The sequence below is a fragment of the Cherax quadricarinatus genome, chromosome 43, assembly GCF_038502225.1.
Source record: "Cherax quadricarinatus isolate ZL_2023a chromosome 43, ASM3850222v1, whole genome shotgun sequence".
NCBI lineage: Eukaryota > Metazoa > Arthropoda > Malacostraca > Decapoda > Parastacidae > Cherax > Cherax quadricarinatus.
In genome coordinates, this window is record NC_091334.1 from 20200210 (window position 1) to 20216433 (window position 16224).

At 51.1% G+C, this 16224-nt stretch overlaps 1 protein-coding gene across 3 annotated transcripts in view; it reads right to left on the bottom strand.

The window, feature by feature from the left end:
- spir (spire type actin nucleation factor) overlaps window positions 1–16224 on the bottom strand; it is a 481192-nt gene that overhangs the window by 413178 nt on the left and 51790 nt on the right. For all 3 annotated transcript variants that reach the window (XM_070093645.1, XM_070093647.1, XM_070093646.1), the window contains exon 2: window positions 11071–11105. In XM_070093645.1, the coding sequence (XP_069949746.1) occupies window positions 11071–11105 (35 nt within the window). The remainder of the gene's footprint in view (window positions 1–11070; window positions 11106–16224) is intronic.

Genomic DNA, 16224 nt, shown 5'->3' on the forward strand with positions numbered 1-16224 from the left:
TTATACCTTTGATGAGTTCCCAGAGTTTTTCTATCCCCAGAGCCCGGCCATGGGCCAGGCTCTGGTCAACCAGGCTGTTATTTGCTAATCTGTTATTTGGATTTTGCGTATGTGAAGAAATATTTATAATATATTTGGCTGTTTCCTGACCATCTTTTTTGTACTATCTGCTCCTCTTCCATCTGAGATGACTGTTTTAATGTTTACTTTATATTAGTAATGTCTACTTAACTATTTTTGTGGGACATTCTCGCATTTTTAAAAAGTTCCATAACCTTCTTTTCTTCTGTATATTCTTCTATGTTCTCTTTCTTGTTGACCTTCTCAGTGTAACACAACACAGATGTTGTATGCTTCTGTACTGAGGTTTTCAATCACTGGTGTGACTTACGGTCCTCTGGACACTTTAACAGGCAATATCTGATAGTTGATAATGCTTGACACCCGGTCAGAATAAGTATTAAGAACGTTTAAGGTTACAGTAGTGAAGCAGATGATTGTGGTGGTGGCAGAGGACTACACAAGCATGAGAAGAGGTGGTGATGGTAGTGATAATTATGGTGGTGACTGATAACTGATGGTGGTGATAGTGATGATAGTGGTGGAGTTCTATGGAAGTATGAGAAGTGTGCAAGTGGTAGTGGTGATGATTGTAGTGGGGGGGTGAGAGTGAACTATGGCAGCAACATAGGAGGGGGTATCTCACACACTAGACTTGTCTGTGTATTGATTGCTGCAGTCCACTCTACCATGCTGCTGCGTCTGTTGTTGTTGTTGTTGTTGCTTCTATTGCTGCTCCTGTTGTTGTTACTGCTACTGTTGTTTCTGCTACTGCTGCTGCTACTGGTGTCGTCGCTACTGTCTTCGGAAACTTACTGTTGCTACTGATGCATATCAATATTCGTTCTTGTTACTGAGCCTTGCAGCCGTCACGTGTGACTGACACTACTGTTACTGTATCCGTCACGGCACACCGGTTTGTCATACGACGAGCCTGGTCCATGGCCGGGCTCCGAGAGTAGTAAAACTCTGGAACTCTTCAAAGGTATGTTGACTGCTTCACTACTAGCGTGTGGGTGTGGCATCCCTACACTGGTAGCGTTGGCACTATAGTCTGACATCTACGTATTCACCAATATATGGCTGCAGGAGTCGAGTCTCAGCTCCTGGCCCCGCTGGCCACTACTGGCTTCACTCTTTCCCGGTCTCCAGTGGAGCCTATCATACCTAGTCTTAAAACTGTGTACGGATCCATGTACTTCCACAGCCGTTGACTAGCACTCACCCGCTGGTACTCAGAACACCTGTTAACGGTAGGTCCTGCACAATACACTCACAAACAGTACAGTGCCAAGCAATTAGCACCTATTAACGGAAGGTCTGGCACCATATACACAAAAACAGTACAGTGTCATGCCACCAGCGCACACAAGGTAGTAAATCTCACACCAGGAACATCATCTGACGTCTCAGTACATCATGACGTCAGCCTTAGCATCACATCTCCAGCATCAGATAACAAAAAGAGTGGAATTCCCAGCCATAATCACATACAAATGACCTTAAATGCTATGGGTCAATATCCCCCTTTCAGAAAGAGGTCAAGGCAATATGGTGGCAAGCCACGGCAGTAACAAGGTCGGAATCCCCGGTGGTGATGGGGGGATAATGAACCTTATTTCCCCCAGGGGCTTCTGTCTGAGAGACCAGTCGGCCCACATAGTAGATTTACGACTGGACCGGAGACTGGTTCAGTGACTGGTACAGTTAGGTAACTGGCTGGACCGGAGAATGGTTTAGTGACTGGTGTAGTTAACAAGTGAACCACTGTACCACAATGGGGGGTATCCAAAGGTACTGGGAGAGAGCAGAGAAAGAAAGAGCAGAAAAAGAGAGAGCAGAAAAAGAGAGAGCAGAAAAAGAGAGAGCAGAAAAAGAGAGATCAGAGAGAGAGAGAGAGAGAGAGAGAGAGAGAGAGAGAGAGAGAGAGAGAGAGAGAGAGAGAGAGAGAGAGAGAGAGAGAGAGAGAGAGAGAGAGAGACAGAGAGAGAGAGAGAGAGCATAGAGTTCACAGGTCAGGTCATCAAGCATGTCTCTGTCCCGGCACTGACTTCTTTCTTGTTACTGTTACTATCACTGTTACCGTCACGTCCAAGTCACACCCACTTAAGAAGCACTGCAGGAGGCCTACTGCCCCATGCTAGGCAGGTCTAAGTCTCACCCACTCATCTAACCTATTTTTTGTAAGTGCTGAAACTGGTGACAGTAGCAGACTAAGTCATCAGTCGTCATCCTAGTCTTGGTGAGCACATTCAGCCAGGCTGAGGGACTGACTGCCTAGTCTTGGTGAGCACATTCAGCCAGGCTGAGGGACCGACTGCCTAGTCTTGGTGAGCACATTCAGCCAGGCTGAGGGACTAACTGCCTAGTCTTGGTGAGCACATTCAGCCAGGCTGAGGGACCGACTGCCTAGTCTTGGTGAGCACATTCAGCCAGGCTGAGGGACAGACAGCCTAGTCTTGGTGAGCACATTCAGCCAGGCTGAGGGACTGACTGCCTAGTCTTGGTGAGCACATTCAGCCAGGCTGAGGGACCGACTGCCTAGTCTTGGTGAGCACATTCAGCCAGGCTGAGGGACCGACTGCCTAGTCTTGGTGAGCACATTCAGCCAGGCTGAGGGACAGACAGCCTAGTCTTGGTGAGCACATTCAGCCAGGCTGAGGGAGTGACTGCCTAGTCTTGGTGAGCACATTCAGCCAGGCTGAGGGACCGACTGCCTAGTCTTGGTGAGCACATTCAGCCAGGCTGAGGGACTAACTGCCTAGTCTTGGTGAGCACATTCAGCCAGGCTGAGGGACTAACTGCCTAGTCTTGGTGAGCACATTCAGCCAGGCTGAGGGACTGACTGCCTAGTCTTGGTGAGTACATTCAGCCAGGCTGAGGGACTAACTGCCTAGTCTTGGTGAGCACATTCAGCCAGGCTGAGGGACCGACTGCCTAGTCTTGGTGAGCACATTCAGCCAGGCTGAGGGACTGACTGCCTAGTCTTGGTGAGCACATTCAACCAGGCTGAGGGACTGACTGCCTAGTCTTGGTGAGCACATTCAGCCAGGCTGAGGGACTAACTGCCTAGTCTTGGTGAGCACATTCAGCCAGGCTGAGGGACTGACTGCCTAGTCTTGGTGAGCACATTCAACCAGGCTGAGGGACAGACAGCCTAGTCTTCTACTGTCTCCAGTTTCACCCAGATAAATGAGACGCTCGTGCAACATTTAGGTATCTTTATTGCTGAAACGTTTCGCCTACACAGTAGACTTCTTCGGGTGAGCACAGAAGAGTTAGCAGAAGCAGTAGAGATGCAAAGATGATGTCATCAGTCCATCACCCTTGATGACTTAGTTTTGAGGTGGTCAGTCCCTCAGCCTGGAGAAGAGTTTTGTTCCAGACTATGGAGCAAGACTTATCCAGGCAGAGGAACTGACCACCTCAAAAAAACTACGTCATCAAAGGTGATGGACTGATGATATCTTTACAACTCTACTGCTAACTCTTCTGTACTCGACTGAAGACACCAAATTCTTGCACTTGTATCTTACTCTTCAACTTGTGGGTCATGTATAGCAATTATAAGATAACACTTGTGCAACATCTGGGTGTCTTTATTGTAGACGTTTCGCCATCCAGGTTGAGGGACTGATTACCTCATCTTCTGTACATAGTTCTACTGTCTTCAAGTTATGTCCTGGAATTTGTATTGATAAAGCCACTGGATGGCGAAACGTCTACAATAAAGATACCCAGATGTTGCACATGTGTCTTAATTTCATCTTGTCGGTATTATATACCATTCTTGTACGACGTAAAACTTACGTCATAACTGCTGTCTTTGTCTGCCTACCCTGCCTCGCCCTACTCTACCCTGCCCTGCCTCGCCCTACTCTACCCTACCCTGCCTCGCCCTACTCTACCCTACCCTGCCCTGCCTCGCCCTACTCTACCCTGCCCTGCCTCGCCCTACTCTACCCTACCCTGCCCTGCCTCGCCCTACTCTACCCTACCCTGCCCTGCCTCGCCCTACTCTACCCTACCCTGCCCTGCCTCGCCCTACTCTACCCTACCCTGCCCTGCCTCGCCCTACTCTACCCTACCCTGCCCTGCCTCGCCCTACTCTACCCTACCCTGCCCTGCCTCGCCCTACTCTACCCTACCCTGCCCTGCCTCGCCCTACTCTACCCTACCCTGCCCTGCCTCGCCCTACTCTACCCTACCCTGCCCTGCCTCGCCCTACTCTACCCTACCCTGCCCTGCCTCGCCCTACTCTACCCTACCCTGCCCTGCCTCGCCCTACTCTACCCTACCCAGACCTGCCTCGCCCAACTCTAACCTACCCTGCCCTGCCTCGCCCTACTCTACCCTACCCTGCCCTGCCTCGCCCTACTCTACCCTACCCTGCCCTGCCTCGCCCTACTCTACCCTACCCTGCCCTGCCTCGCCCTACTCTACCCTACCCTGCCTCGCCCTACTCTACCCTACCCTGCCCTGCCTCGCCCTACTCTACCCTACCCTGCCCTGCCTCGCCCTACTCTACCCTACCCTGCCCTGCCTCGCCCTACTCTACCCTACCCTGCCCTGCCTCGCCCTACTCTACCCTGCCCTGCCCTGCCTCGCCCTACTCTACCCTACCCTGCCCTGCCTCGCCTTACTCTACCCTGCCCTGCCCTGCCTCGCCTTACTCTACCCTACCCTGCCCTGCCTCGCCTTACTCTACCCTACCCTGCCCTGCCTCGCCTTACTCTACCCTACCCTGCCTCGCCCTACTCTACCCTACCCTGCCCTGCCCTGCCTCGCCTTACTCTACCCTACCCTGCCCTGCCTCGCCTTACTCTACCCTACCCTACCCTGCCCTGCCTCGCCTTACTCTACCCTACCCTGCCCTGCCCTGCCTCGCCTTACTCTACCCTACCCTGCCCTGCCTCGCCCTACTCTACCCTACCCTGCCCTGCCTCGCCCTACTCTACCCTACCCTGCCCTGCCTCGCCCTACTCTACCCTGCCCTGCCTCGCCTTACTCTACCCTGCCCTGCCCTGCCTCGCCTTACTCTACCCTACCCTGCCCTGCCTCGCCTTACTCTACCCTACCCTGCCCTGCCTCGCTTTACTCTACCCTACCCTGCCCTGCCTCGCCCTACTCTACCCTACCCTGCCCTGCCTCGCCTTACTCTACCCTACCCTGCCCTGCCTTGCCTCGCCTTACTCTACCCTACCCTGCCCTGCCTCGCCTTACTCTACCCTACCCTGCCCTGCTCTGCCTCGCCCTACTCTACCCTACCCTGCCCTGCCCTGCCTCGCCTTACTCTACCCTACCCTGCCCTGCCCTGCCTCGCCTTACTCTACCCTACCCTGCCCTGCCCTGCCTCGCCCTACTCTACCCTACCCTGCCTCGCCCTACTCTACCCTACCCTGCCCTGCCCTGCCTCGCCTTACTCTACCCTACCCTGCCCTGCCCTGCCTCGCCTTACTCTACCCTACCCTGCCCTGCTCTGCCTCGCCTTACTCTACCCTACCCTGCCCTGCCCTGCCTCGCCCTATTCTACCCTACCCTGCCCTGCCCTGCCTCGCCTTACTCTACCCTACCCTGCCTCGCCTTACTCTACCCTACCCTGCCCTGCCTCGCCTTACTCTACCCTGCCCTGCCCTGCCTCGCCTTACTCTACCCTGCCCTGCCTCGCCCTACTCTACCCTGCCCTGCCTCGTCTTACTCTACCCTGCCCTGCCCTGCCTCGCCTTACTCTACCCTGCCCTGCCTCGCCTGTCGCTACCCTGCCCTGCCCTGCCTCGCCTTACTCTACCCTGCCCTGCCTCGCCTCGCCTTACTCTACCCTGCCCTGCCTCGCCTCGCCTTACTCTACCCTGCCCTGCCCTGCCTCGCCTTACTCTACCCTGCCCTGCCTCGCCCTACTCTACCCTGCCCTACCCTGCCTCACCTTACTCTACCCTGCCCTACCCTGCCTCGCCTTACTCTACCCTGCCCTACCCTGCCTCGCCTTACTCTACCCTGCCCTGCCTCGCCTTACTCTACCCTGCCCTGCCTCGCCTCGCCTTACTCTACCCTGCCCTGCCCTGCCTCGCCTTACTCTACCCTGCCCTGCCTCGCCTTACTCTACCCTGCCCTGCCCTGCCTCGCCTTACTCTACCCTGCCCTGCCTCGCTTTACTCTACCCTGCCCTGCCTCGCCCTACTCTACCCTGCCCTGCCTCGCCTTACTCTACCCTGCCCTGCCTCGCCCTACTCTACCCTGCCCTGCCTCGCCTTACTCTACCCTGCCCTGCCCTGCCTCGCCCTACTCTACCCTACCCTGCCCTGCCTCGCCTTACTCTACCCTGCCCTGCCTTACTCTACCCTGCCCTGCCTCGCCTTACTCTACCCTGCCCTGCCTCGCCTTACTCTACCCTGCCCTGCCTCGCCCTACTCTACCCTGCACTGCCTCGCCCTACTCTACCCTGCCCTGCCTCGCCTTACTCTACCCTGCCCTGCCTCGCCTTACTCTACCCTGCCCTGCCTCGCCCTACTCTACCCTGCCCTGACTCGCCCTACTCTACCCTGCCCTGCCTCGCCCTACTCTACCCTGCCCTGCCTCGCCCTACTCTACCCTGCCCTGCCTCGCCCTACTCTACCCTGCCCTGCCTCGCCATACTCTACCCTGTCCTGCCTCGCCATACTCTACCCTGCTCTGCCTCGCCCTACTCTACCCTGCCCTGCCTCGCCCTACTCTACCCTTCCCTGCCCTGCCTCGCCCTACTCTACCCTGCCCTGCCTCGCCCTACTCTACCCTGCCCTGCCTCGCCCTACTCTACCCTGCCTTGCCTCGCCCTACTCTGCCCCGACCTGCCTCGCCCTACTCTGCCCTGCCCTGCCTCGCCCTACTCTACCCTGCCTCGCCCTACTCTACCCTGCCCTGCCTCGCCCTACTCTACCCTGCCCTGCCTCGCCCTACTCTACCCTGCCCTGCCTCGCCCTACTCTACCCTGCCTCGCCCTACTCTACTCTACCCTGCCCTGCCTCGCCCTACTCTACTCTACCCTGCCCTGCCTCGCCCTACTCTACCCTGCCCTGCCTCGCCCTACTCTCCCCTGCCCTGCCTCGCCCTACTCTGCCCTGCCCTGCCTCTCCCTACTCTACCCTGCCCTGCCCCGCCCTACTCTACCCTGCCCTGCCTCGCCCTACTCTACCCTGCCCTGCCTCGCCCTACTCTACCCTGCCCTGCCCTACTGTACCCTGCCCTGCCTCGCTCTACTCTACCCTGCCCTGCCTCGCCCTACTCTACCCTGCCCTGCCCTACTCTACCCTGCCCTGCCTCGCCCTATTCTACCCTGCCCTGCCTCGCCCTACTCTACCCTGCCCTGCCTCGCCCTACTCTACCCTGCCCTGCCCTACTCTACCCTGCCCTGCCTCGCTCTACTCTACCCTGCCCTGCCTCGCCCTACTCTACCCTGCCCTGCCTCGCCCTACTCTACCCTGCCCTGCCTCGCCCTACTCTACCCTGCCCTGCCTCGCCCTACTCTACCCAGCCCTGCCCTACTCTACCCTGCCCTGCCTCGCTCTACTCTACCCTGCCCTGCCTCGCCCTACTCTACCCTGCCCTGCCTCGCCCTACTCTACCCTGCCCTGCCTCGCTCTACTCTACCCTGCCCTGCCCTGCCTCGCCCTACTCTACCCTGCCCTGCCTCGCCCTACTCTACCCTGCCCTGCCTCGCCCTACTCTACCCTGCCCTGCCTCGCCCTACTCTACCCTGCCCTGCCTCGCCCTACTCTACCCTGCCCTGCCTCGCCCTACTCTACCCTGCCCTGCCTCGCTCTACTCTACCCTGCCCTGCCTCGCCCTACTCTACCCTGCCCTGCCTCGCCTTACTCTACCCTGCCCTGCCTCGCCCTACTCTACCCTGCCCTGCCTCGCCCTACTCTACCCTGCCCTGCCTCGCCCTACTCTACCCTGCCCTGCCCTGCCTCGCCCTACTCTACCCTGCCCTGCCCTACTCTACCCTGCCCTGCCTCGCCCTACTCTACCCTGCCCTGCCTCGCCCTACTCGACCCTGCCCTGCCTCGCCCTACTCTACCCTGCCCTGCCTCGCTCTACTCTACCCTGCCCTGCCTCGCCCTACTCTACCCTGCCCTGCCTCGCCTTACTCTACCCTGCCCTGCCTCGCCCTACTCTACCCTGCCCTGCCTCGCCCTACTCTACCCTGCCCTGCCTCGCCCTACTGTACCCTGCCCTGCCTCGCCCTACTCTACCCTGCCCTGCCTCGCCCTACTCTACCCTGCCCTGCCTCGCCCTACTCTACCCTGCCTGCACTGGCCTGACAGCTAGTCACGGCACACACCAACTTTCTATTTAGCAGTCAGACACCACAAAGTCTGTTGTCTAATGCACAGCCTCGTACAACAGCTGGGTGCGAGGTTGGAGCTCAACTTATCACTTGGAGGTGGAAGTCAGCTTAGCAGCTGGGCTGGAGGTAAACAAACAGCTGAGCTGGAGGTAAACAACAGGTGTAAAAAACACCCAGCAACAGGTGTTTGAAGACAACAGTTGTGTCATGATTCACCTTCCCCTCAGACACTGAACAACAACAGTTGTGTCATGACTCACCTTCCCCTCAGACACTGAACAACAACAGTTGTGTCATGACTCACCTTCCCCTCAGACACGGGACAACAGTTGTGTCATGACTCACCTTCCTCTCAGACACTGAACAACAACAGTTGTGTCATGACTCACCTTCCCCTCAGACACTGAACAACAACAGTTGTGTCATGACTCACCTTCCTCTCAGACACTGAACAACAGTTGTGTCATGACTCACCTTCCCCTCAGACACTGAACAACAACAGTTGTGTCATGACTCACCTTCCTCTCAGACACTGAACAACAACAGTTGTGTCATGACTCACCTTCCTCTCAGACACTGAACAACAACAGTTGTGTCATGACTCACCTTCCTCTCAGACACTGAACAACAACAGTTGTGTCGTGACTCACCTTCCCCTCAGACACGGGACAACAGTTGTGTCATGACTCACCTTCCCCTCAGACACGGGACAACAGTTGTGTCATGACTCACCTTCCTCTCAGACACTGAACAACAGTTGTGTCATGACTCACCTTCCTCTCAGACACTGAACAACAACAGTTGTGTCATGACTCACCTTCCCCTCAGACACGGGACAACAGTTGTGTCATGACTCACCTTCCTCTCTGACACTGAACAACAGTTGTGTCATGACTCACCTTCCTCTCAGACACTGAACAACAACAGTTGTGTCATGACTCACCTTCCTCTCTGACACTGAACAACAACAGTTGTGTCATGACTCACCTTCCCCTCAGACACGGGACAACAGTTGTGTCATGACTCACCTTCCTCTCAGACATTGAACAACAACAGTTGTGTCATGACTCACCTTCCTCTCAGACAATGAACAACAACAGTTGTGTCATGACTCACCTTCCTCTCTGACACTGAACAACAACAGTTGTGTCATGACTCACCTTCCTCTCAGACATTGAACAACAACAGTTGTGTCATGACTCACCTTCCTCTCAGACACTGAACAACAACAGTTGTGTCATGACTCACCTTCCTCTCAGACATTGAACAACAACAGTTGTGTCATGACTCACCTTCCTCTCAGACACTGAACAACAACAGTTGTGTCATGACTCACCTTCCTCTCAGACACTGAACAACAACAGTTGTGTCATGACTCACATTCCTCTCAGAAACTGAACAACAACAGTTGTGTCATGAATCACCTTCCCCTCAGACACGGGACAACAGTTGTGTCATGACTCACCTTCCTCTCAGACACTGAACAACAACAGTTGTGTCATGACTCACCTTCCCCTCAGACACGGGACAACAGTTGTGTCATGACTCACCTTCCTCTCAGACACTGAACAACAACAGTTGTGTCATGACTCACCTTCCCCTCAGACATTGAACAACAGTTGTGTCATGACTCACCTTCCCCTCAGAAACTGAACAACAACAGTTGTGTCATGACTCACCTTCCCCTCAGACACTGAACAACAACAGTTGTGTCATGACTCACCTTCCCCTCAGACACTGAACAACAACAGTTGTGTCATGACTCGCCTTCCCCTCAGACATTGAACAACAACAGTTGTGTCATGACTCACCTTCCCCTCAGAAACTGAACAACAACAGTTGTGTCATGACTCACCTTCCTCTGACACTGAACAACAACAGTTGTGTCATGACTCACCTTCCTCTGACACTGAACAACAACAGTTGTGTCATGACTCACCTTCCTCTCAGACACTGAACAACAACAGTTGTGTCATGACTCACCTTCCTCTCTGACAATGAACAACAACAGTTGTGTCATGACTCACATTCCTCTCAGACACTGAACAACAACAGTTGTGTCATGACTCACCTTCCCCTCAGACACTGAACAACAACAGTTGTGTCATGACTCACCTTCCTCTCAGACACTGAACAACAACAGTTGTGTCATGACTCACCTTCCTCTCTGACAATGAACAACAACAGTTGTGTCATGACTCACATTCCTCTCAGACACTGAACAACAACAGTTGTGTCATGACTCACCTTCCCCTCAGACACTGAACAACAACAGTTGTGTCATGACTCACCTTCCTCTCAGACACTGAACAACAACAGTTGTGTCATGACTCACCTTCCCCTCAGACACTGAACAACAACAGTTGTGTCATGACTCACCTTCCTCTCTGACAATGAACAACAACAGTTGTGTCATGACTCACCTTCCCCTCAGACACTGAACAACAACAGTTGTGTCATGACTCACCTTCCTCTCAGACACTGAACAACAACAGTTGTGTCATGACTCACCTTCCCCTCAGACACTGAACAACAACAGTTGTGTCATGACTCACCTTCCCCTCTGACACTGAACAACAACAGTTGTGTCATGACTCACCTTCCTCTCAGACACTGAACAACAACAGTTGTGTCATGACTCACCTTCCTCTCAGACACTGAACAACAACAGTTGTGTCATGACTCACCTTCCCCTCTGACACGGGACGAACTCTGGTCCTTCCTGGGAAAAAAATCAAGAGAGGCAATTAACATTAACCCAAAGCAAACAAAAATGTTATTAACAATAACATTTATATTAATAAGAACTAACAACTTCTACTGTAAACAATAACAATTGCTCATGTTAACAATGTTAAATAGTGCATAACCTAATGTGAATTTTTCAGCATGTTAAGGAGGTTAACGAAATAACATTAACAAATTAGGATTAACTAAATAAGGTTAACATTACACCATTAACAAAATAAAAAATGTTAAAGAAAAAAATGTTAACAAAGTAAACAAAATATTAACAAACAAGGTTAACAAAATTTTAACAAAAAATGTTAACAAACAAGGTTAACAAAATGTTAACAAACAAGGTTAACAAAATTTTAACAAAAAATGTTAACAAACAAGGTTAACAAAATGTTAACAAACAAGGTTAACAAAATGTTAACAAACAAGGTTAACAAAATGTTAACAAACAAGGTTAACAAAATATTAACAAAATATTAACAAACAAGGTTAACAAAATGTTAACAAACAAGGTTAACAAAATGTTAACAAGCAAGGTTAACAAAATATTAACAAACAAGGTTAACAAAATGTTAACAAACAAGGTTAACAAAATGTTAACAAACAAGGTTAACAAAATGTTAACAAGCAAGGTTAACAAAATATTAACAAACAAGGTTAACAAAATGTTAACAAACAAGGTTAACAAAATATTAACAAACAAGGTTAACAAAATGTTAACAAACAAGGTTAACAAAATGTTACCAAACAAAGTTAACAAAATGTTAACAAGCAAGGTTAACAAAATGTTAACATACAAGGTTAACAAAATGTTAACAAGCAAGGTTAACAAAATGTTAACAAGCAAGGTTAACAATGTTAACATACAAGGTTAACAAAATGTTAACAAGCAAGGTTAACAAAATGTTAACAAGCAAGGTTAACAAAATGTTAACAAGCAAGGTTAACAAAATGTTAACAAGCAAGGTTAACAAAATGTTAACAAGCAAGGTTAACAAAATGTTAACAAGCAAGGTTAACAAAATGTTAACATACAAGGTTAACAAAATGTTAACAAGCAAGGTTAACAAAATGTTAACAAGCAAGGTTAACAAAATGTTAACAAGCAAGGTTAACAAAATGTTAACAAGCAAGGTTAACAAAATGTTAACAAGCAAGGTTAACAAAATGTTAACATACAAGGTTAACAAAATGTTAACAAGCAAGGTTAACAAAATGTTAACAAGCAAGGTTAACAAAATAATGTTAGCAAGGTGGTGTAACCTGTGTGGCCCTCCGAAGGGGTGCTGGTTGCTGCCTCTTGATCCAAGGAGTTAAAGGTAGTTTCTGCTTCCTTACATCAGGCCTGACTGCCTCCCTAACACCCCTCCACTCTCTCATGCCCCTACAGGTTTACCCTACTTGTGGTTGCAGGGGTCGAGTCACAGCTCCTGGCCCAGCGTGTGTACTCACCTAGTTGAGGTTGCGGGGGTCGAGTCCGAGCTCCTGGTGTGTGTGTGTGTGTGTGTGTGTGTGTGTGTGTGTGTGTGTGTGTGTGTGTGTGTGTGTGTGTCGCAGAGGTAATAAAATAGTGTATAAGCGCTCGTTTATCTCACATTGTTACTGTCTACGAGAGATGTTAGTGATGAATGGGCGGTGACGGGAGAGAGCAGCAGTGGGAGAGGGTAGTGAGAGGGAAGGAATTAAAGGGGTTAATAGGTAGAAGTACATAAGGGGAGGGGTTAGAGAGTAGAAATGGGAGATAAGAGGACCTGTGCTTTACCTATCACCAGTTTCGTGGTGACAGGTAAAGCACATGTGATGAACAGGTTTGCCTGGCCCAACTCCAGGCTACCCTGTTCATCACCTGGTCAGTCATATTGTGCCAGGGGCCAGGAGATCCCCCACACAGCCCGGCAATATCTCTGATATCTGCTGGTGGTATGTTGAAGAGTCTTGGACCACGCATGTTGACACTGTACTCGAATTATACTCATGGCGCCCCTGCTCCTCACTTGCCTTATTGCATATTTTTTTCTCGCATCTCTCACTCTAATAAACTGTTACACAAAAGTGTGTAAGTTAGGAACCAGACCCGTGTGGTGACGTGGTCTACCACACTACCAGGCTATCACTAGCAGCAATATAAACATGGGTACTACCGTGTGGTGACGTGGTCGACCACACTACCAGGCTATCACTAGCAGCAACATAAACATGTCTACTACCGTGTGGTGACGTGGTCGACCACACTACCAGGCTATCACTAGCAGCAACATAAACATGTCTACTACCGTGTGGTGACGTGGTCGACCACACTACCAGGCTATCACTAGCAGCAACATAAACATGTCTACTACCGTGTGGTGACGTGGTCGACCACACTACCAGGCTATCACTAGCAGCAACATAAACATGTCTACTACCGTGTGGTGACGTGGTCGACCACACTACCAGGCTATCACTAGCAGCAACATAAACATGGCTACTATAGCCACTACTTCCATCAAAGACCATGGCAAGAAGCGGCCCATTATTCCTCCGCCTGCTGGGACTGTAGTCTACACCACCCCATGTTGACAACGTGATAAGAAATACGTTGGGGAAACTGGGAGGGAACTTTTCGGTGAAGCTTAGTAAATATAAATAAGTATACGTGAAGTGGCAGTGACCAGAGAAACGCTTACGATGTACATAAATGTTATACAATATCTACAAGACGAAGAATTTAGACACATGTTTAACATCTGGGTATCTTTAATTGTAGACGTTTCGCCATCCAGTGTCTTTATCAATACAAATTCAAGGACATAATGAGAAGACTGTAGAACTATATACAAAAGACGAGGTAATCAGTCCCTCAGTCTTGAAGTTGGTGAAGAGCACCCTCACCCCCCACATTCTCCCCTCACCCCCACATTCTCCCCTCCCCCCCACACTCTCCCCTCCCCCCACATTCTCCCCTCACCCCCCACATTCTCCCCTCACCCCCACATTCTCCCCTCACCCCCCACATTCTCCCCTCACCCCCCACATTCTCCCCTCACCCCCCCACATTCTCCCCTCACCCCCCCACATTCTCCCCTCACCCCCACATTCTCCCCTCACCCCCACCACTAACAACATGATGGAGGCAACAATGGACTAACTAGCCACTTAACATTACCATAAACACTTGATAACTGTCTTGGGTGTAAACACTAACACAAAGACACACGTGCGCCACACGGACGTGCGTGCACGTGCGTGTGGCGCACGTGAACGCACGCAAGCACCCGCGCACAATTAGATAAATACAAACAAACGTAAATGGGAAATGCCGTCGTGGGTGCACAATAAACGAGATGTTACAAATTGAAAGCAAAGTTACGGAGACAGGTGAGAATGAAGGCACAAGAGGTACCAACGAAGCTGTCACTCCCACAATGTTTCGCCCGGTAGAGCTTTATCAAGACTTGATAAAAGTTCTACACTGAGCGAAACGTTGTCTCAATAAAAGCATCAATGACATACTACTATACAGAAAGCCCCTTGTTATGCAGAGCATTTCGGGCAAATTAGGTCAGTTTTGTCCCCAGGATGCGACCCACACCAGTCGACTAACACCCAGATGCCTAATTTACCACTAGGTGAACATGAACAGCAGATGTCTTAAGGAAATACGGCCTAATGTTTCCACCCGTACCGGGGTTCGAACCACGAACCTCAGTGTGTGAGCTGAGTGCGCTACCAACCCAGCTACGGGACAACTTATCCGTGTTGGAATACTTGTCGACAAAACACATTTCATGCAGCTATATGAAACTGGTGGAGGCTTCCATAATACACACACACACACACACACACACACACACACACACACGCAGGATGTTCCAGGGAGGGGACACAGAAACAAGGGGTCACAATTGGAAGCTGAAGACTCAGATGAGTCAAAGGGATGTTAGGAAGTATTTCTTCAGTCATAGAGTAGTTAGGAAGTGGAATAGTCTGGCAAGCGATGTAGTGGAGGCAGGAACTATACACAGTTTTAAGACGAGGTATAATAAAGCTCATGGAGCAGGGGGAAAGAGGACGTAGTAGCGGTCGGTGAAGAGGCGGGGCCAGGAGCCGAGTCTCGACCCCTGCAACCACAATTAAGTGAGCAATTAGGTGAGCGCGCGCGCACGCACACACACACACACACACACACACACACACACACACACACACACACACACACACACACACACACACACACACACACCATATATTTAAACTACGCGAGAAAGTAAGTCACAACCAGTGGGAATTTTAACTATACATCTTAAGATATATACAAGACTAGACACTCTCCTTCCCACACACACACACAAAAAAAAAATCAAGAAGAACAATGGTGCGTTGACACACCAGTCACGATCCTGACAGCTTAGGGGTAACGACCCGATACTCACAGCCTTTCAGGCTTACTTCCAATCTACCAACATTCACACTGCTGACAGTCTAACAACATATACACCACTGACAGTCTATCAACATGCACACCACTGCCAACACAGTGACAGCCGTGACAACATTCCCAACTTCACAAAACAGCACAAAACAGCACAACACACACACACACACACACACACACACACACACACACACACACACACACATTACAGCAGCTTGTTGCTTATTAGTAGCGACTTCGGCTCACAAGCGAAGGACGCGGGGTCGATCCCGAAGAGGCTGGAGACAATGGTCATGGTAGGTAAAATGACAAGTGCAAATAACGTTGCCAAAATAGAATGTCACATTAGTTGCACTTGTCTCTTACCTATCATGTTGTCGGTAATTCTACCAACATTAATGCAATGGTCATGGTGCCTGTTGTACCTATTCACCTCACAGTAAGTAGGTATCTGGGTGTTTGACTACTGTGGGTGGCATCCTGGGGGAAGAGGACCAAAGAAACACAAGCTACACTGGCTTGAGCCCCTGGCTTCCTTGTTGATCACAGCAACACAGCCCAGGATCACTAAAGTGGTCCTGACGTGTCTGAGGAGAAGCGAAGCGGAGGAGGAAGAGGAGGTGGAAGAAAAGGAAGTTATATAGGAGACCAGGAAGGACCTGTCTAACTCGTGTCTGAAGCGACACCT